Source organism: Serinus canaria, chromosome 15, assembly GCF_022539315.1.
Source record: "Serinus canaria isolate serCan28SL12 chromosome 15, serCan2020, whole genome shotgun sequence".
NCBI lineage: Eukaryota > Metazoa > Chordata > Aves > Passeriformes > Fringillidae > Serinus > Serinus canaria.
Genome location: NC_066329.1, coordinates 11,062,657 through 11,085,007, shown reverse-complemented (window position 1 = coordinate 11,085,007; position 22,351 = coordinate 11,062,657). Strand labels below are relative to the sequence as shown.

Below are 22,351 nucleotides of genomic sequence, written 5' to 3'. Positions count from 1 at the left end.
GCTGCTCGGGGTCACGGCGGGAAGGCCCCTCAGCGCCGCGTCCCCTCAGCCCCGCCAGGGCCGCCCCGCCCGCCCGTACCGCCGGGCAGCCCTCGAGGCTCCATCCCCCGGGACCATCCTTTGCCCTTCCACCCATACAGGACATCCCCATTTATTTGTTCGTTCCCGTTCCATTTGTTCCCACAGGGAGCCCCCAGAGCGCAGTGCTGGGTCCCGCCAAGTGGAGCGCTCCGGTTCAGAGGCGGTGTGTGCTCAGTCCCGAGGGCCGAGCGGTGCCAGGCGCGGTGAGGGCAGGCAGAGACCCCCGAGGCACCCCCGGAAAGGCACCTTGGTGCTGGCACTGCCAGGGAATGATTCACTGCTTGTTTTCCACTGATTTATTGCTTGGGAAAGAACCGACCGCTCTGCTCATCATCTGCTCACCATCCAAGGTGAGCTGCAATGAAAATAACTGGAATTTCTCATTTTAATTGCAGAGATGTGGTGGCCTCAGGCTTCCATGTGGCGGTTTTGGTACCATGGATCGCAGGGGATCTCAACAGCTGGGTATGTTTGGCTCTGGAAGGGGATGATAACTGCTGGATTCTGTTTGGTTCCAATGCACAGGTCAGGGGATTGACACTGAGTTTTGGACAGACCTGCTCAGGTGCAAATCCACCACCATTCAGCACAAAAAACCCCTTGTTTCTTTCCTGGAAGGAATTATCATTGTGCTCTATCTTAAATAAGTTTGTTTATAAGAAATAAAAATTTTCCTTTTTTTTTTTTTTTTTTTTTTTTTTTTTTTTTTAATACCACTCTTGGAAATAGCAACAAACCCCTAAGGACATGCCGGGGTGTAGCATGACCGTTTAATTCAACTAAGAAAAAAAACCCCAAACCACAATTCAAGTAAGGCTTTTCATTTTCCCCTGCGCAGTTGTGTCACTAGATGGCCTTCCAGACCAAATACAAACACCACTGCACTCGGGCAAGGAGGATCCTGCTTTGTGCACAGGGCAAGCAAAAAGCTGGAAAAGGATATTTCTGCAATAGATAAGAAGAAGGACCTGTAATACTTAACACAGTGTCATATAACTCAAATTATAACAATAAAAAAGCGGTCAAATTCACACCAATTTAAAATTCACCATTTTCCTATGGAAAAAGTTGATGCAAGCACATAGAAATTGTCAAAAAATGGTATATGAGCCACAGTCTTATAAATCTTATCTGGAACACAGGAAAATCATCAGCTCCTTTCCAGTGTGATGGCTGAGAGCATTCCAATGGCACAGGAATGGATGGGCCAGGAAAGAATTTGTTTTATCCTGACATGATTTATTTGAACCTGGCTCAAACCCAGTATCACACTATGACACAATCAGCAGCTAGAGTTAACAGTCATCCTGTAACTGAAGAATTCAGGGAGGTTTTTTCAAGTCAACTATTTCCATAAAAAGGGGATTTTGGGGGGGATAAAAGTATTTTGTGGTTCATAATTAATTTCTGAAGTTTTGCTTTTTCTTTTTTTTTCTTTTTTTTTTCCAAGTCTTACAGAACAGTCTTTACATTTCTCACAGCTCTGTCTCCTTGTACATTCTATATTTAAAGAAACTTTTAGATTTGTACATCTTTAGATTTGGGATGAAACAACAAAAAATAAGCAGATCACAAATACAACTGTAAACACTGCAAAGACTGTTTTTAAGTAATGGATGTTCTACTTGTAATGAGTCATTTTATTATGGATGAAATACAACATTTCAGTGTCTCAGGTACTTAATTTTAATTAGCAGCTATGCATTGTTTTAGGCATATCATTTGGGTTGGGCAAAAGCTGAGCCTATTTTGCTGACTCCAAACAAAGCAAAATCTGAAATGGAATTGTGACATTGATTTAAATGGAAGAAGATTCAGCCCTCTATTACTGAAATTCAAATATGATCATTACTAATTGCAAGTGTCCTTCTCTAGCTCAGTTTTGGCCTGTATATTGATTTTGGCACAAGTTTTTTCATCAAAAGCTTACACATCTGCAGCTCAGGGGTCAATGTGTGTGTGGAGTTTCTCAGTGAGCACAACCAAGCCAGGGTATTAGTGGGGTCTGGAGAATATCTGTGCTTCAATCCTGGTGCCAATTTGTTGCTTCATGATCACCAAGGAAAAAGTTAGGAAGGAGTGAAAGGTTAGAACACTGCTTAGGAAAACTGCTGGGACTTTGTGATTTTAAATTATGCTTTAACACTCTGGATGGTATTGATGAGTAATTCAGGTTAGTTATGAAAACACCCAAAAAAAGACTCACAGATTAGGTTCAATATTGTTTGCACACACCATCTGCTGCATACTTCTATTGTTAGTTTATTTGGTAACACAAACTGGACAAGAATGGGGACATGTTCTTCCTTATTGTCATGAGAACTATATTTTTGAAATACACTTCATTTTTTCTTCCCGGTTTACAAAGACCTAACATAACAACAAACCCCATTTATGTTCAGGGGAATATTCATAAACTTAGTTAAGAAAGTGCATAACAAGACAGAGCCTTAAATATTTATTTTTTAACATTACCAGTGACATTAATTATTTGTGGTTTTAGCTATGAAGTCCCACTCCAGCATGTACTGAGCAAGAGCAATGCCTTGAAAAATTCACAATCAGAAAGACAGACCCTAGGGAATGGGATTTACCAAGTCAAGTGAATCTCTGATAAATTTCAGATGTTGCACAAGGTCAACAATTGCTTGTCATGGGCACACAGACTCTTACTGAGGGAGTCTCTGCCCCATGGAGTTTATTAGGGACAGGGCACAGAAGGAAGGGGAATTTTGATGTGGGAGAGCTGAACTATCCCTGCACACAGCACAAAGCTCTGGTGACAGAATCAGTGTGAGAGGAGATCCTATGACAGAGCAGGTGTACACTACTCAAGGTGATTCCTCTTGTTTACAGAACAAATGAACAAAATTGTTTTTCAGTTGTGCTTTTGCTCACAGTGCCAACACTGCTCTGACCCTCACTAAACCCTCCACACAATTCCCAAAATCAAAGCTCCCCAGTGCCTTAACTTTCAGCTGCTTCTCCATTTCTTCAGTCTCCATTTCTGCAGTGTTTCTTGCTGTTCCTCTCGCACATGCAGAGCTCAACCATCTGCTCCTCATGGCCTGATATTTTACACACATGCCCCCACCCTGAAAAATCCCTTGGGTCACATGATTCACCATCTATTCAAACCTTGCCATGTGCCTGGTTTTTTGTGTAGTTGCTCCTTCTGATGTAAATCCCTTGTTCCATAAGGGCTCTCAATTGCCTTTTTCACTGAAGGCAAGGTGGCTGTGACACCTGCCAATCTCTGAGACGTTTAACCCAACCTAAAATATTATTACATCGTTGTTTGGCTGAGTAGGAACCATATTTTTTTCCCAGTGGGAAGTGCTGCCAGAAAGGCATTAACTTTCCAGACTATTAAGTAGTATGGAAAAATTATATTTCAATAAGAAAATTTCCTTTCTGCCTTTTCATGCCTTAGAAATAATTCCTGTTTCACTTGGCTCAAGTAGCCCCTGCACTAAATCAGTGCAGAAATCTTTGGGTAAACTCTAAGTAAAATCTGTCCAAGTGCTACCAGGGAGTTCAGAGGGTTGGGAAAGAAAACAGGACAAGGGTCTGCAAGGGGAGGTATGAGACAAATTAAGACACACAATTCAGCAAAATCAGGCAGAGAATATTCAGGCAATCTAATGTAGTTTGGACAAACTTTATTAATAAACCAACACTCATGACTACCTGGTGAACAGTTATTTATAGGGAACACAAACTGTATCTTGGCTATTTTCTCTGGTATTCTTTAAATCGGGGGTGCCAACTGTGTGGGCCAAATATGGCCTACCTGATACATACATGGCCAATGTGCTGTGTTTTGAATTTCATCTTTCATTAGAAATTGAGTTCTTCACTTTGCAGCTGTGGGGGAAAACCACCCCAATTTACAAACCTGGAGTAAATTAACGTGGTGACATCTCATCCTGATACAGTAGGTGCTTATAGGCAGTTTCAAGTTTCTGTTCCTCACTAAAGCTGAACTCTCAAGCCAAATTCTGTTGTGAAAAATGGGTAACACAAGGTTAGGATCATCCTATGCTTTTCTGGAACATCGAACACAATGAGTGACCTCTAGAAAACATGAAATGAACAGGTGAGTGTCTGCCAACACCTCCACAGCTCTGCCCCCACGGATCTGGGGATGTGAATCCCAGATGTGCTGGCATGGCTTCCCTGAGCCACGGGCAGGAATTTGTCACCACAGGCTGGCAGAGCTTTCACAGCAATGCTGGATCTCATCCCCTGCCTCTGTGCTGGGAAGGCAATCTGGGGGTTTGGTGTAGAGAGGGAGATCCAGAACACATCATTTCAGGTGACACCTGCAGTTGTGTTTGCCTTGGGAGCTGGGCTTGGTTTTGTCATGGGAACAGGCAGAAGCAGCAGGTTCAGGAGTGAGGCACAGCCTTGCTCGTGGCTGACAGAGATCAGGGTTCTGCTACAGTTCTCTGTGAAATTAGTCACCATCAGATGATCTTCTGCATCCAGATCTGCAGCATAGAACACATCCCATCAGGAAGTAATTTGGGGAAATTTAGGGAAAAGGGCTACAAACAGCTTTGCTTGCAACACAATGTGTTCTTAGCCAGTATCCAACCAATCCCTTTAGTATAACCTCTAAAATCCCTCTGGCTTAGGCCTTCCTGTGTTTTCATTACCCAACATTCCATCTAACCCAGAAAGCATGAATATTTTTTTTTTCAAAATTGGAGCGCTCTCTGCAGTATCTGCTTCCTTCAGATCACTCTTCCCTTTTCTCGTTCCCAAATTATGTAATTCCTTGTGGACAGAGGTATTTTCTTTTAATGTACTTGCTAGTTCACTCCAAGAGGAATGTGTTAATTAAGATGACCACAGCACCAGGGGAGGAGTTGCATTCAGCTGCTTTAGCTTACACAGGAGGGATTAATATGGAGTGGGTGAGTCAACTATGGATTGCCAAATCTGGGTTACACTCCCCAAAATTCTGTTGGAGGTCTCCTCAAAAACTGAAATATGTAGAGTAGTACTTTTTTTGTGTGGTTGTAGAGAACATCAAGTTTAAATGAACCCAGGTTTGGCTTCCTAAATATGCTTTTCACTATGTGAGCTACAGTGCAGCCTGAACAAGTGTGTGTTTTACAGAGTCATGAGTCAGGTTTTGATCAACACCTCATTCCTGCACTCTTGCACCTGGCCCAGGCAGGAAGCTCTCAAACCTTTTGGACAAGGATGTGGGGAAACTGGGAATGTTAATAGAAGGAGAATAAAAGATGGTGAAGTAGGCTATAAGAGAATGGGCTGTGGATGAAATAGGGCCATGTTTCTGCTGAGTAATGCATAGCACTGACATTAACATGAAGTTTGCATCCTCTCCTCTGATATCTGTGCAAACTTCCCACAGGAAGGCAGCAACGGCAGACTGAAGAGATGATGAAATCCTCTGTTTATATGGGGGACACCAAAATTTCTGCCTGTTTTTTGTGGAGTGCTGGATGTATGGGTAAAGCTAAGCAGGAAGCACTTGCTCTGTCATTGTCTGGCTGGCAAGATGCTCATTCATAGAGGTGGAGGTCTGGCAGGAGCCAGAGGAGCTTGTGGCTTGTCAGAGCATGGCCAGGCAGAGCATAGGCCCAGCCTGAATATTTCTCAGACCTGAGAGCAGCCATAACCTGGCCAGAGCAAACCCTGACAGGAACAGTGATGCTCCAAGCAGGTTAATTAACAGCTTGAGGCGCTGGAAATAAAACCAGGTTGTAAGTGAGTGATGTTTGCTTTAGAGCTGTGATTCTTGGCCTGAGCCTGGTTTGTGGGAGATGGTTGGGCTGACAGTGCAGAGTGTCCTGGCTGGATGTCCTCACTGAGAGTCACCAGAGCAGATTATGAAGGTGTTCAAGCAGTGGTGTGGGGTGGTAAGGGCAGGCACAGAGAGCAACAAGCTGACAGTGCTGTGTCTGGCACACTGCCCTGCCCTGTTCCACACCTCTGTCCTTGATGGCACATTTCCTGTATGTTTCACCCTTCTTACACACATCTCACCCTTCCTGAATCTCCTGTAACAACAGGAACACTGTCAGGTTCCTCATTGCTTACTGGGATTAACATAGTAGATCTGATTTCTTGAGCTGGGGAGATTTCCTAATTAAAACTGTTCTAATTAAACTTAGATCTCTCATAAGGCTAAAAATGCTCCCGTGTGAATGGCAGCTGGATCTGCTTGTAAAATGTCAGTGCCCCAAGACCTTTAATGGTCTTGGGAGTCTAACAATAGTACAGGCAGTGCCTGTTCAAAGATAAGGGCTCTGGGCAAATGGAAGAAGGAAGCAAATACAGCATCCATCCCCACGAATCAGACATCTTAGACAAAAATTTTCTAAGTACAGAATACATCTGGCTGTGTATTTGTCAAGTACATTATTGGCTTGAACTACACACACAGCACCCACAGCAAATAATTTCCACTCTAAGTCTGAGTGGGCACCTCCATTTTCCTTTTAGGACTCAGTTTTGGACCTGGGAAAAAGTGTTCTCAGTCGAAAGGCCTCCAAGCAAGCCCAGGCTGGTTACAGCAGAGCAACAGCTGCAGGAGCTTAAATTCCTCTCCCCACCCTGCTGTACAAGCCATGCCCCTCAGTCCTGTGCCTGGAGGAGAGGAATGTCCAGCTTTCCTGCTTCCCTGCCAGCTCCACTGGCATTTCCTATTCCACAGCCAATTGCACGTTAGGAGCCGACACCATGAAGTGCTTTTTCATGTGGGCACTGCTGGTGGAACTAAGGGTCCCTTGTGGTCAGAACGCCCTGCAGATGTTCGTGACACTTTTTTCACTCCCTTTTATGTGACACGTCAGGCACTTGTGATAATTTACTGCCACAGGAACCTCTTCCTGCACACTCCTAACTGCGAGTCCTTCCGGACTGCTGCTAGGCACTGCCCAGGGAAAGGGAAAGACAATGTGCAGAGGAAGGTGTCAGGAAGCAAAGAGGGCCCTGTCCTGCATCAGCAGCTCCCAGGGGAGAGAGAGGCAGAAATGCAGCAACAACTGTGAGGGTTTAGTGGAAACGAACTTCATTTAGAAACTAGCTATGGCCTGCCCTCTTGAAGGTTAGAATAACTAAAATGTCTGGAAAATGTATTTTAATTTAAAACTTACCTAAAAAAAAGAAGGGGAAAAAAAAGCTAAAGCAAGTTCAAAAATAACTCAGAAAGTAGACAAAGATAAGAACAGAGCCTGCAGGAGTCAAGTCTGAACAAAAGGCATGGGCTATGAAAGGAGAAAACCATAAATGGCAGGGGTTGAAATGTAAAACCTACAGCTCACTGTGAAACATGAAGGATGCCGTTGTATTCCACACCTCCTCTTCCTGGGTGTAGCTGTCTCCACAAGGTGAAGGGCAGGAATTAATCAAGCTCCTTCCCTCTTCCTGTGTTTTCTATTCAATTATTTGCAGGCTGTGCAAGTTCTGCTTTATTTCCCCTCTCCATATGCCACACTCTCCTCCTGGTTTGTTTTTTTTTTTTTTTTTTTTTTTAATTCTGAACTGTGCCTTTGGCCTCTCTCCCATTCCTTTCTCCTCGGTGTGTGCCCCCCGCTCTGCCAGGATCTGCTGCCTTTGTAACCTCTGCTGTGCACATATGCTGCCTCTTCCCGCCCCTCCTGCCACCCCCTGCTCCACCGAGTGTCCCTTCTCCTCTCTCCAGCGTTTTTGCCAGCGGCTCCGTGAGCCAGCCAGGAACGGAGCAGCTTTGCCATGGCCACTGCTCCCGTTTCCATGCTGCCGGCTCCTCTCCAGCGATCAAGGGGAAGCAGTGCTGCTCCCCTCGTACAGCACAGGCAGAGGCTGTGCAGCTGCTTAGCAACTGCGAGCTGCTGTAGCGCAGGGAGCCACGGACGGCTCAGCCTTCACCGACCCGGCGCCTTCGGGCCCACTCGGCTGAAACCCAAGGCTCGGGGGACCAGCTGGGGCACTCCCCACTGTCCTGTCAAACAATAAATCAAGATGCAAATCCTTAACTGCGGGATTGAGAGCAGTGGCAGCAATATCAAGGGCAAAACAAAGTCCCGGTCTCGTGTCGCATCGCACCAGTGAGAAGACACTGCTCTCATTTGTAAACTGAATTAATTCCATTTGATCTTTGTCATCGGTTTCTGGCTGCAATGTTTTATACTCCATCACTTATAATCAGAATGTTCCTTGTATGTGCCGCATGTGTTAAAATGGCTCCCAGGTCCCCAGCTACCATCATATCCAGACTGTTTAATGAAGTATCCAGAGACACAAGTAATTTAATGCATAAATATCCTTTTAGATTACTTATTTGCATCTTCATTTCCTTCTGATGCAAGTTTTGTAAGTGCCAAGCGCCTTTAAATGGCACATTCTTTTCATTCTTTCTCTTTTATTTTTGTGAAACTGTACTGTTCAGGGGCCATGAAGCACTCAACTGTTTTGTAACTCGATGGCTTTAGATTGCTGATTAGAATTGCCAGCCATCTTGATTTATTTCATGATTTTTATAAGCTTGAAAGCATTCTAAAAAATAACCAGTTTACATTCTGATAGGATCACAGCATTTCAATGGCAGCAGCATTTCAACAGGCAAGAAGCAACACAAAACATTCTGCAAGTCAGGTGTTGAAACAGCTTCTTTATTCCTTTATAGCTCGAGAAAGATTAGATCTCTGAAAGCACTCACTCCCTACCTTACAGAGGTGGCTTTGTCATAATACTTGCAGAAATCATATGATCACATGCAATTTAAAAAGTAACACCACCTCGACTCCCCAGCTATGGCAAATAGCCAACATATCCATAAAAATTTGTCTGAATTTTAAACACAGTAAATGTTTGTTCCACTGTTGGGTGTCACCATGCATCTCTGCACCCCACAGCCAAACAACACAGCCTAGTGATTCCCTGTCATTGTTCAAGACTCACATCCCATGCATCCTCAGAGCATGCTGGGACACAGGTGAAATCTGGCAGCAGGTTGCTTATTTTGGCTGACAATTCCCTAGACAGATCATCTGCTGCTCTTAGGAAGGAATGAAAAATTTCGTGGCGAGAAAATCTGAACAGGCAAATACCCTGTCCATATTCCTACTCAATATTCCTTTGATATTCTTAGCCTGGTTTCCTAAAAATAAAACTGTCTAATGCGACTGCGTTGTTCTATGTAATTTCCCCCCCTCCTTCCTCCAATCTCAAATTTGGCAAGGGGAAAGAAGTCCCTAATGTATTTAGGTCTTGAATGAACAGCTGGATACAGAGTATGTAGTGAGGCATCACGTCTAAAAAAAAAATCTAAAAGGAAGGTCTCAAAATGTACTTTGTAACCACCCTGCCCCAGACCTCTCATCTTTCTTTTACGGGTCCTGCAACCACCTGTTTTGTGCTCTGCATTATTTCATGGCTACATAATAGACACCAGGGCAGGCAAGTGTTGCATTGTGCCTCTGGCTCCTTTCCAGCTCCTAAACTGGGATTTCTTCCCATGCAACTGGGGTGTGGCAAGGGATGGTGTGGAACCAGACCTCCTCCTGACACAATATTGACACTGCTGAGGTGTGTGTACACATACCCGGAACCGGGAAACACCCACAGTGCAGATAGGTTGTTTGTCTGTAAGAAAACATAAAATCATAACCAACCAAGTTTGTAGGTGACACTAAGCAGTATCAGAAAGGAGTATCAAATAAAAATAATAATTAAAAAAGGCCATTGCAAGCAACAACGCTGTCTAAGAGGACCAGAGTAAAGCCATACATGCAAAACAAAGAGCACAATTCTGCAGTACAGGGTTGTCATCCCAAGAAGGAGCAGATCTGAGAGCATTTCAGCAGCCCTGCTGGGAAACCAGCTGAACATGGGCTGGAGTAATCCCTGGATGCCTGACAGACACATCTGAGCCAGGAGGGCTGTTGGCTCAGGCATAGTCACTGCCGATGGCTCTGTCCGCTTCTGCCCAGATCAAAATGGTGACAAACTGGAGCAGGAACAATTACAGGATTAGCAAAGATGGACCCGAGGGGGAGCTCTGCAGCCTGCAATGGAGTGTTTAAATGCTCAGCTTGCACTCAGCTATGAGGGGATGGAAATCTGGTCATGGAGCATTCCTCTGCCAAGGAGACTGAGGGACAGGCACATCCAGAAACTGAAAGCAGAAACTAGACAAGTTTAAAAAGGTACTTTGATTTCTAGTCTGTCAGGGAGATTTTTGATGGAAACAATTTACCCTTATTTTACTCCCTTTCACAGCCCATTTGAAAAAGAAAATCTGATCTTTATCTAAGATGCAGCTATGCTGCAGTTAAATTCTTTCAGAGGAGAAAAGGCAAAAAATTCATAAAAATCAAGAGACCTGCATAATGCAGGAAGTTGAACCAGATGAACCTTGGTCTCTTTTGTCTTTTATAATCTATTAATCTAGTTTTCTTGCACAAGCAGTGGATTGTGACTTTAAAACCTACCATATAAAGGATTCTGTGTACAAGGCAGTCTAAAACAAAATGTTGTAAACAGTCAGGATCATTGTTTGGCAGAACAGCTGCATATTTTTTATTTCACTTTGCCTCTCAATCTAATTTGCTCTCGTTGCAACACTTTGCCAAAGAAATTAAATCACTTCTTATTGATAACAGACAGTGATATAATTAGCATAAGAGTTTTCCACTCAACAATGCCAGGCAGGGACGCTGTGGGCAAGAACAAACTCCTTTGCTTCAAGAATGTGCACGGAGTCACCACAAGCTGTTCAGAGAAAAAAATCTTCCCCCCCCCCCCCCCTTCTCCTGAAAGATCTCTTTATCTAAAGAGTCTCACGCAGCAAACCAGGGTCAATCTAACTCAAGTATGAAAGTCTGGTTTGACCTTTCTGGGATTTAAACATGCTGTACCAGAACATTTCGCTTTTCAGATACGAGGTTCAGCCATGAAACCACCCACTCTGAGAGCACAACTGGTCTCAACTGCCTTGGCGACTTTTAAACTACACTGAACATTATAGTCATTTAGAAACCCTAAAAAACGGAAAGAAATTTTCAGCTCAGACTTACAAAAACAACTTCCAGAAGTGCTGAGGACTCACACAACTCACTGGGGCGGCACGGCAGGCTCGCTGTCCAGCGCCTGCTGCCCCAGCAATTTCTGGCCCTGGTTTGCACATACGCAGCGCCAGGCACACGCGTTAGGACCTTTCCCAGCTGGAGCACTTCATGGATTCTACCACCGGGAACAGCCGTCCTGGACAATGATTAATCGCAGACAAAGATCAGAGTCCTGGAAAAATATGCAGAGAGATGCAAGTACAGACAAAGCTGTCTAAGCTCCCACAGTATTATGGTCTGGCTGTGTCGCTTCAAAGCTGCGTTAGGCAGAGCTGGTTTGCTTCAGGGTTGAACAGATCAACGTTACCGTTTAAATGCTGGTATTGCTAACAGCCAAATATATATTTAAACATAAATCTTAAATCCCAGGAAAGTTAATAGCCCGATGCTGTTTAAATATGCCTTTTTTAGTCGCTTCACGTGCTGACTTAACTCATTACGATGCAAGCTTCAGAAACGTTTTCACTACAGTTCACAAACCCCTGCAAACACGAGCCCAGCTCTGCGCCGTACTTTGATCTACACGTCGCCTCTTTCGGCCATTTCCAGGAAGCTGAAATGCTTTTCACCTCTATGAGAGATACCAGAGAAGCATTTTAATGGTGTTCAGCTAAGAACAACGTCACCGTTCCTTCCGATTTTGCCAGCAGACGGTCACTGGGAGCCGCCGTGACCCGGGCCGGGTGCTCAGGGCTGGCTCCAGCGCGGGCCCGGCGCTCCCGGCCGGGCAGGGACCGAGCGGCGGCTCGGGCGGCCCCGGTTCTGAGCACCGCAGCCCCCGACAGGGCTCGCAGCGCAACAACGCCAGCCTGGCACTGCGGAAGAGCTTTGGTTTTGTTGTTGGTTTGTTTGGCTTTCTCCCCCTCCATGGGAACGTGTTCTGTTTTGTGCGGACGGTTTGTCGCTTGTTCTCGACATAGAGGCTGACCCGGTGAGGAGCGAGGGGGGGAGCGAGGAATGGAGCGATGAGCGCAGTTGTTGCGAAAGGCGCGGGTTGCGGTGCCTCCTTCGCGGCAGCACCCTGCTCCCTCGCAGGGAAACAGCCCTGAGCCTCGGCACATACCACAGCACAGGTTGTACAAACCCACGGAGCGGCTGGTGCTGAGCCGCAGGAGCTGAGGGCAAGGCGCACCCTGCCCGGCACATGCCGCTCCCGCAGACAGCCTCTGCCAAGCAGCCACTTACCTTCTCCCTCCCTCAGAGTCCGCAGGACGGTCCTGCTCTAGCCTTACCAGGGAGGCCACCTCTCTACAGTGTTTGCTTTTCCTCCCTGTCCTGCCCTCTGAAGTGGTTGCTCAAGCCAGGCTTTCCTGGCTCACCTACTCTGGGTCTGCAGTGAGCACAAGCTGCAATTCCCCGCAGAGCACAGCGAGGCTTGTGAAGTTCCGAGATAACCCTCAGCCTCCACTCAATGCAAGCTGCAGCAGAATCTGGGAAAAAAAAACAAATCCCACCAAAAAAAAAAAAAAAAAAAAAAAAAAAAAAAAAAAAAAAAATCAAAAGGAGGGAAAAAAAAAAAAGGAAGAAAAAAAAAAAACCGCCACATGTAACACCTCATCGGGCCATGGCGGCTTCACTGCAGCGCGGCACCGGCTCCGCGCCAGCCCTGCCCGAGCGGGCCCGGGGAGCTCGGCGCTGCAGGCCGGAGGAGGCAGAGCAGCGCTGCCCCGGCTGGGTGATGGCGGAGGGGGGAACAGCCCAGGAGAGGCAGAGAAGGAAAACAACAAAGAGCCATGTGACGGGGAGCGGCGGCCGCGCTCCCCCCGGCGCACCCGCTCCGGGCGGGGAGGTGGCGGCGCCGCCCGGCCCCTCCCGCGGCCAGCGCTGCTGGTTCCCCCCCGTCCCCCACACTGCCCGGGGTTTAATTTTTTTGTGCATTTAATTTTTTTTTTCCCTTATGTGCGTGGGGAAGGGGGTGTTGTTGTTTGTTCCTCTTTTTCCCCCCTCTGCATTAGGCGACTTCCATGGCTTGCTGTTTATAAAGAGAGCGGGAGGCTGCAGCGGGGGAAGGGCGGTGTTATTTATAGCAGCCGGGGCTGCGCCGGCATTATCCGAGCTGCCTTTGTCCTCCCGGCCGGCCGGCCGCCCCCCCGCCCGGCCCGGCTGGAGCGCCGCCAGCCCCGCTGCCGCAGGGCGCTCCCGCCATGTTGTGCGCGGGGAGAAAGAGCCACCGCTCCCTGCCCAGCTTCGCCCTTCCACAGCCCCTCACAAAGCGCTGGGGGAAGGGGGGCGGGAAAGGGGAAAGAAAAAAAAAAAACCAACAAAAAAAAACAACACCCCAAACCCATCATTTCCCTGCAGCGCCCGGGACGCGGAGCGCCGGGAGGCAGCGGGGGGAGAGCCCGCCGCGCCACCGCCCAGCGCTGAGGAGAACGCGGCGCCGAAGGGAAGGAGAAGCCATGATGGCGGCTGCCCTCACACAACACGGAGCACGACCGGGAGCGCCGTGCCCGCCGCCGGCCGCCCCTCCCGCCGCCCGGGACACGGTGCTGCCGCAGCCTTTCACATAATAAACCCACCAGAATTCGGCGGGGAGGCCATTTTCGTGGGCTGGGTGGCGGCACTAAAGCACAACTGCTGTGAATATCAACTGCGTCACGGCTCTCCATCTGTAACACTCAGGCTGCAAAGGGTCCCTCACTTGGAAGGAAACTCCCTCATTTTGGATATACTTCCAGACCTCCTTTTTCCCCCCTCTCTCCAAGTCACTGCCTCTCGGTATGAAGGATTTTACAGTGCTTTCTAGGGAGACATCCGCCATTAAGACTCACCGTCGTGAAAAACACCCCCCCATTTTGTTGCCTGTTTTTTGTCGAGCTTCTGTAATTAGACGGATAAAACATGTAAGGGATCCCTACCACCACCACCGCCTTCTCGCCTTTTTTAACATCAACCTCACTAACATCTTACTGTTCACAGGCAGATTTTTTTTTTTTTTTTGTGCTTTCAATTTAACAGCCACGTAATGCCTGCAATGGATTCACAGCGTCTCTCCGCACCAAAAAAAACCAAACCCACCCAGGGCTGAGGACGACCAAGAGCTTTGTGCAGAAAGAGAAATCAAATCCCTCCCTGAAAACAGACGTTTCAGAGGCACTGTTAGATGTTTCTGAGGAGAAGGAGATCGCCACCGCTTTCAGACGACCATTGGGATCTTTCCACCCAGGACAATACCATTAGCTACAGGCCTGGGCTATTTGTTCCTCTGCAAGGGCAAAAGGGTTTACTTACCCGCACACCATAGTTGAATGCAGCTCTGAAGGTGAAGTTGTTACTCTTTTTTAAAATAATGGCTATAAGTATATATATGATCTGTATCACCACTTCTCTCGTAAGTTTGCGAGCCAAAGCGGATCTTGTTAAGATAAGTTATGGATCTTTGTATGGCAGTGGTCTAGCATCAAAAAAAGAGGAAAAAAGGGGGAAAAAAAGCTATAGAAAAAGTCCAGCTATGTTGACTGACCGTACACAGGCGAGGACTCCTGCTCGAGGCTTAAATCTACCTTCCTGTGGCAGATTTACTCTGTACATAAAAAGGACGTTCGGTGTTTTTCCACAGAGCACGCAGACACTAAAAATATTCTCCTCAATAGTTTTAGGCTGCACATGTCAGTGTGAAAACACCTAGTTAACATTTACTGGTGCTAAACAACTTTTAAGAATATCTTAGCCAGATAGTTCGCTTTATAAGTAAAATATTTCAGAAAGCATAAATTGGTTTAAACAGACAAAAACATAAGACATGCAAATGAAGGCTTAGCAATAAGGACCACTTCAGTAACATTAACATGAAAACTACACTTAGCAAGGACAGAATGGATTGGGTACTTACAATGTAAGAGGAAAGAAAGAGAAAGAGCTTATCATAGTAAAATTGCCTTATTTTTTGCCAGAATTCACTATTCCTATAGCTATATTTAAAACATTACCTTTTAAGCACCAAAGGAGTTAATAAAAATGGCCAGGAATCAAGTGTTTAATACAAGAGAGAAGTCTCTCAAATTTATTGTTCAGTCATCAGAGCTGCTTAAAGCTTAAAAACCCCCAAAACAACGAAAAAAATATAAAAAGAATGTATTTACTCTTTTTTTGTTGGCATTCGAAATTGTTAACTGCTGACATAGGGTGTGCCATGACCTAGTTACACAAGACAAAGATGGATCCCGAATCATAAGGGCGAAAAAAAAAATCCGCATTACTTTTTTTTTTTTTTTTTTGGTTAAGGGCTTGATATATATATATATATTTAAATCCTCCTTCTTCAGTGAGTCGTCTGGCACCGTGCTAGAGGCTCCCACCACCCCGCGTGGTGTGGATTCACATGGCGATCCCCCTTTATGGAACAAAGGAAAAGCCCAGTTGGCCATTTCGCTCCACTGCAGAAAAATGGCTGCGGGTCCCGCGGCCTCTCCTTGGCTTCTGCCGCGCGGTGCTTTTACCCCGCCGTCTAATAACTCAAGCCCCATGGAAGCCGCGCTCCCATTGGCTGCGCCCGCCGCGCTGCCGCCGCCCCAGCCAATGGCGCGGCCGCTCCCGGGGCCACCGCGGCCCCGCGCCCCGGGACGGCCGCGCCATGCGCCCGCCGCGCTCCGCCCGGCCCCGCGCCCGCCGAGCGCCGGGGGCACCGCGCCGCCCGCCTTTAATACCGAAAACAAAATGGAACCTCCCCGCTGATTGGCTGACGAGGGCTCCGGACCTTTAATAAGCAAAGCTGCTCCCCCATCTTCTATCACCCCCTCCTTTGCGCGTGTTGCCATCCCCCCCCCGCCAGTTCCCCCCCCCCCCCCCCGCGTTCTCCGCCGCAGCAGCGCGGCGGGTCCGCGCTCCACCCGCCCCCGCGGTCGCCCGGGCTCGCCGAAGTCTTCCCCTAAAAAAAAAAAAGCGGAAAAAAAAAAGCGAAAAAAACCCCCCAACTTGTCCCACCTATAGGTCCATCTTGTTTAGAAACAGTTTGCTCTAAGGTAAATGCAGCGGGCAGATTCCACTCGCCCCCCCGCATGCCGTTAACCCCGCGGCGGGGAGGGAAAAAAAACCCGCGCGTCCCGGTGGCGGCCCATGCGGCGGCGCTCGGCGGCGGCGGGGCGGCGGCGGGCGGCCGCGGGCCGGGGGCTGCGCGGCGCGGCCGCCGTGAATGTGCAGGCGGCGGAGCGCGGTTAGGCGTTCGCGGCGCTCGCAGCGGTGTATTGTGGGATCCCGGCCGCCGCCAGCAGCGAGCACACACACAATATGTGGTGGCTCGCGAAAACGGGAGGCAGGAGCCTGGCGGGCAGCCCGCGCCGGTAACCGGCCCCATGTGAGACGGGAGCTCGCCTTTCGCCGCCCGGAGACGATCGGCCGCCCAGCGCGATGTCTTTCCGAGAGACCAAGGCGGGGGAAAAAGCCAAGCACCCTGAAGATCATGGCAAAAAGCAGAGTTCAAGTGAGATTGGGTCTTTTTTTTTCTTCGTCTTCTTCTTCTTTTTTTTTTTTCTTCCTCCTCTCCTCTTCCTCCTCCCTCTCTGCCTCTTGTCTGGTTGGGGTGGAGGGGGGGACCCGGTTGGCAATTCCCCCATTTTGGGGCTCGCTTCGCGGTGGATTTCCTCTCTGCCTGGGTGTGTAGATCGGGCGGCTCGTTAAAAAAAAAAAAAAAAAAAAACCCGCACCGAAACGAAGATGTCTTTGTTGAATATTTTTTTTAACTTTATGGTTTTTAGTGTGGTTTTTCTTTCTTTTCTCCTTCCCTCTTTCTCTCTTCCCCCCCCCCACCCCCCCCACCCCCCCGCGTTCAGGTTGGATCAACGGAATGGAGAACAGCACGCAAGCCAGCACTTCTGTCGAGAAAAGAAATCACCATTGGAGAAGTTACAAGTTGATTATTGACCCGGCTCTGAAAAAAGGACAGCACAAACTCTACCGCTACGATGGGCAACATTTCAGCATGCCTGTGAGTGGGGGGCTCCCGGGTTTCCCCCATTGTGTCGTGTCTCCCCCTGCCAGCCTGTGTCTTACCGGCGTTTTGGGGGCTGGGGGTCCCTCCGGGTCGTGGTAATCCTCTCCGTAGCGTGATGTGTGTGGGAAGGGGGTCTGGGAGGGGGACACGCGCAGCCACCAAAGTTACAGCCACCTGACACTGTGTATTCAACTGTCAGGAGCCCAAACCTGCGGCTTTTTTCCCGTGTTTCCAATCTGTGTGCATTTCCCAGCAGTATTGCAATTTGACACGTGTGTGTATGTGTGTGTGTGCGCTTTCCCCTTCCCTTGAGACAGCCCGTGCTTCCTCGGGGTTTATTTTTTCTTTTATTTTTGTCTTAGATTTCAAGTCTTGTTATTGCTGTTTCTATGTTTTCTCTCCTCCTCTTCCTCCTCCTCCTTCTCCCAGAACTCGGGGATCGCTCCTGTGGATTGTGTCAGGGATCCCAGAATAGGGCGAATATGGACCAAAACGAAGGAGTTGGAGCTGTCTGTCCCCAAATTCAAGGTACTGCTCTGACTTTTGGTGTTAGCTCTGGAAACTTGTTTATCTGAGAGCGAAGCCTGAGTTCCAAATAGTTTAATGGACCGTTTAAATGACTGTCATATTTCTATTAACATTGTTATTTAGCAAACTCTTTAACAATAATCCTCTTCTATGAGGATAACAAGAAATCAATGCATCTGTCTAATGAGATCACTTGAAGGTTTTGGAGCTGGGGCTTCTGGGGTGGGGGGCAGTGAGGGGGGCTCTCCGCTGACAGTACTGCTCAAAACGCATCTTTGTAGCCCAGAAAGGAGCCGGTTCCAATGAATGGCTGCAGCGGCAGAGCCTCTGCTCAGCTCCGAGGTTCACCCAGAACCTTGGAGGTTTTTTCCCCCCCAAAGTTTGCAGGATGCTTTAACCCTTTAACCCCCTCCCTCCCATGCCATCCTTAGGCCCCTCCCCCAAGCTCATTAACAATGCCGATTATTTTTATCGTTCCCCACCTTTCCAGATTGATGAATTTTACGTGGGGCCAGTGCCTCCCAAGCAGGTCACCTTTGCCAAGCTGAACGACAACATCCGTGAAAACTTTTTGGCCGACATGTGCAAGAAATACGGCGAAGTGGAAGAGGTGGAGATTCTCTACAACCCTAAGAACAAGAAGCACCTGGGCATTGCCAAAGTCATCTTTGCCACTGTCAAGGGTGCCCGGGAGGCTGTGCAGCACCTTCACAACACTTCTGTCATGGGCAACATTATCCACGTGGAGCTGGATACAAAAGGTAAGGGGGGGCATTTTTGCCTCACACGTTTGGGGTTTGCAGAGCCCCTGCCCGTCCCACTCCCACCACCGAGGCTGTTGCAGAGGGCAGGGACTTGGTGATTAAAAATACGAAGGGAGCCGGCAGCGGGTCTGGTGTCTGGGGCCTGGGCGAGTCACGTGGAGCCAAATGTGTTGTCTGTTGCTAAGAGACAGCCCTGTAATTTGCAAAATGCTGCCATCCTGCCTGTCCCCTGCCTCTCCCCTGCCTGTCCCTGCCCCTTATCGCTGCCCTCTTGTGTCCCCCATCTCCCTGCCCCAGGCTGGTCCCTCTCAGCCACCTGCCAGGGCTGCTGGACCCAGTGGCACCTGCGTTTTGCAAACTTGGGATTTTTGGGCAAGTCCTGGTGGTTCCTGGGACCCAAATCTGTGGGTTCTGGTGGCAGCAGCAGGGCTGGGTGCTGTCCCCTGCGTGCCTGGCATTTCATTGATACTTCGAGCGGGCTGGGGGCTGGCACAGCAGAGTGCACACGCAGCACTTGCCAGTGTGTGCGAGTGTATAAGTGTGAGACTGGCTCTTAAAGCGACAGCAGCTCCCTGTGCTGGAGGAACCAGCCGCCAGCCCCACTCCTGAGCCCTCAGAAGCCCCATAAAGTTTCTGCAAGTGTGAAGGCATTGCATTTGGTCTGTTCTCTCTCCTCCAAGCATGCTAGTGAAAGGGCTTTGCTAAAATCTGCCTGAATTTTAGAAAATGTCTAAGACTGAGCAGGTGTGGATCAGTTGCTGATTGTATTTCTACATTCTAAAGGTGGCATTTCTAGATTAAAACTAGCTTGCTGCACTCTTTCTTGGGAAAAAGACATTGCTAACACCATTTTCTTAAAAATGCTGATATTTTTGTTCTGTATTTAAAGGTTTCAATAGTTTAGTGCACAACCAACACAGCAGTTGGTGTGCCACATGTGATAGAGTAGAACAGGATGTTTATTGACATTACTGACCACTGTTAGAAGAAAAATCACAGTAGCAGTTTAATATTTTCTATTGGGAGCTAGGCTTGACCTTACATGTGTATACTTTGAAATTCTAGTATCAATAATTTTTACTGACAGGCTCCTTCTCTTGCTTTGAAATTTGAAGGTAAAAATCACATTTAAGGACAAATTAACCATTTTCAGATTTAATAATATAAGCTAAAGCTGTTTTGTAAGTGATGGATGTCTTAATGACAATCATTTTAAACAAGCTGATTATACTGCCTTCCTCCTTGTTCTCCTCCGTTTATAAACTATGCAGAGTCTTGACCAGGCAGCTGTTCCAGAAAGTTTGTAGCACATCAGGGAAATGAGGGGGGGGGTTATGCTTCAGTTTCCTGGGAGAAAATGCTGAAGTCGGTTTCAAATTGCGTTGCTGTTTTATTTGCCAGCTTTATGCTCCTAATGTATTTTTTTCACACAGTTGCTTCTCTTTCGTTCTAAAAGAGTAGGACTGTCAGTGTGCTATAATCTGTCAGAATCAAGTAAAAGTGGTGTTCCTAAAATAGCATCAGCAGGTTAGGACATACTTAAAATATATATGTATCATTTTCACCATTTCTTTCTAGTGTTCTGCTTTGCAAGACAGTGAAAGGTTGGTTAAAAACTTTGTTTCCACAGTGTAGCAAAATAAATATTAGAAGGGAAAGTATCATTATCTGTCTGGTGTGAGCAGAGGCCTGGGAATCTGAAACTAATAAATCCAGTCTCCTCATCTGAGACAGGGTTGTTTAAAGAAACTTCTCTGCTCAGTTTATCCATCTACAGACTGGACACAACTAGTCTTAGAGCAATAGCTAGGAATCATTTCACATTCATAAACCTCTTTGAAATTGTAACTTTTCCTGCATTATGTTTGGGATCCAGGAAGAACTATGTAACAATGACTTGATATTTTTTTAAGCACAAGTGAAAATAAGCCTAACACTTCCATATCCGTGGCATTGTAGTGTCATGTGTGGGTGGTGTGTGTTAATATTTCAAGCTTATCTTCAGACTCTTGCAGTGAAGAGATCTATTTTGTCATGACTTTGGTTGAACTTAAACAGTTTACATAGTTGAGGATGAGGCTCAGGACTTTGTGAAATGAGATTTGATACCCAAATAACTTTATCTGTAGCATTCGTGCAAGATAAATAAGTCTTTTTCAGGACAGAATTGTGCTAAGGGTTGCTTTGTTTTTGAATTGAACGAGGTGATTCACAGGGAGTTTGGGGTTTGATCTTGCAGGACTTTCTCATTAAAAAAAAACTTTCCTGGTTTTGGGGAAGTATTTTCTGGGCTCAGGTGCCTGGTCTGTCCATTTTTCTGTGTATTCTTTATCTCTCAGAGCAGAATTCAGACAGTTTCAGGGTCTGATTCTGTTGCCTTTGAAGCTGATGAGAGATTTCTTACAGACTGCAAAATAAGTAGGATTAAGTTTTTGTAGTAATGAAAAATTCAATATTAAGAAACTGGGTCTTTGTAGACTTTAGGAATGAAAAGGCTGAGGCTCAGTAATGCTATATGGGACAGTTTGCTTCTCTGGCTTTATTCTTCGAAGGATGCCACTGAGTTCTCCTTAAACCAGGGAGAAAAAAGGATTAATTGGTGCCTGTTTGGAAAGACAGCATTAACGGTTTTGTCCTCAGCATTGCCATGCATTGTGTTTGCATTAGTAACAGGCAGCTCTCATGAGCAAGGTGTGTAGGGAGAGCTTTCTGAAGTGGCCCTGGGTGTTGGCAGAGGCTTCTCCCTTGGGTGAGAGTTTCACTTCTCAAATCTGCAAGCTTTGCTTGGCACTTTGGAGAGGAGGGAAACGGCTGCGCTCCAGAAAGCATGGTAAAGAGCAGAGCTGCCAAGGAGGCTGAAAAGAGGAAAAAGGATTTAGAAACCTTCTTGTCTTGGCTGGAGAAGGGAGTGTCTGACTTCACTTGCCCAGCAGATTATTTTAAAATGATCCCTGCGAGCTTTGAGGTGATAACTGCTCCTCTCTTGCATGGCTGGAGTGGGCTGGGAGTGGTAGCAGGGTCATGTGAGTGTCAAGAATGTGTGTTTTTACATGGATCGTGATCTTTCTGTTTAATCAACTCTTGCATTGTGGTCTGTGCAGGTGAAACCCGCATGAGATTCTATGAACTGCTGGTTAATGGTCTTTACACTCCTCAGACCCTCCCTGTAGGCACTGAACAGGATGTGTCCCCAACTGGGAATGAGGCTCTCCAGGTAGGTGTGCGTGGCTTTTCTTAAAGAAAAACTTCCTAGAAAATCTCAAACATTAACATTAGCATTTTAACATTTTTAATTTATCTGTATTTGTGTCTTGCTGTAGTTCCAATGGATGTTACTAATTAACATTTAAATAGAATTTGCTCATAATTGCCATAGCAAATGTACCTCTGAATGTGGAGCCCATGGCTGGTGTGTGCCTGCTTTGCACGGGAAATGCTTTTTGTCTTTCTGAGTGAAAAATGCCTACAGAACCAACAGAACGTGCCCTATTAACATTAGAAATTCCTGCAGTTAGGACTGGATCAGCTCTGTCCCTGAGATGAGATTTTTCCCTTGAAGTCAGGGGAATGATTTACAGTGGTACATTTGGCCTGGCGTCTGCGGTGTGTAATCCTCAGCATGCACGGACTTCAGCCTTGCTTAAAGGCTAAGAGGTGGAAGGTGTCTGAGCTTCAATAGTGGCATCAATTTTCCAGAATCTTAATTAGTTGCTGGAGTCAGCTTTTAATAAAAGCAGTGGACAGAATTCCTGCAGGCTTCCAGGGGTCCCTCAATATTTAGGGCACAGTTCTCTCAGTGGCTTTGCACGATTCCCTGCTTCCCTGTGAACCCCACTGGGATGAGAGGGCCAGGGGAAAGGGAATCCTGTTTGTGTGAAGTTACCAGCCTCTTTGGCTTGTCTGAATGTACTTTGGCTCCTCATTGTGGCTTAAGAACTGATTTGAAGACATCAAATTTGAAA

At 47.0% G+C, this 22,351-nt stretch overlaps 1 protein-coding gene and 1 long non-coding RNA gene across 3 annotated transcripts in view; both read left to right on the top strand.

Annotated features, from left to right (window-relative positions):
• Window positions 1-163: 163 nt before the first annotated feature.
• On the top strand, window positions 164-4,574 carry LOC127060183 (uncharacterized). The gene is made up of 2 exons (XR_007778898.1): window positions 164-546; window positions 920-4,574. It is a non-coding gene; the product is annotated as an uncharacterized LOC127060183 (long non-coding RNA).
• An 11,428-nt stretch (window positions 4,575-16,002) lies between these two features.
• SETD1B (SET domain containing 1B, histone lysine methyltransferase) overlaps window positions 16,003-22,351 on the top strand; it is a 44,284-nt gene continuing 37,935 nt past the window's right edge. For both annotated transcript variants that reach the window (XR_007778895.1, XM_030230900.2), the window contains exons 1-5: window positions 16,003-16,587; window positions 16,937-17,091; window positions 17,527-17,625; window positions 18,116-18,386; window positions 21,491-21,603. Coding sequence is in view for 1 of the 2 variants with exons in the window: in XM_030230900.2 (XP_030086760.2) it covers window positions 16,515-16,587; window positions 16,937-17,091; window positions 17,527-17,625; window positions 18,116-18,386; window positions 21,491-21,603 (711 nt within the window). In the remaining variant the exon portion in view is untranslated. The remainder of the gene's footprint in view (window positions 16,588-16,936; window positions 17,092-17,526; window positions 17,626-18,115; window positions 18,387-21,490; window positions 21,604-22,351) is intronic.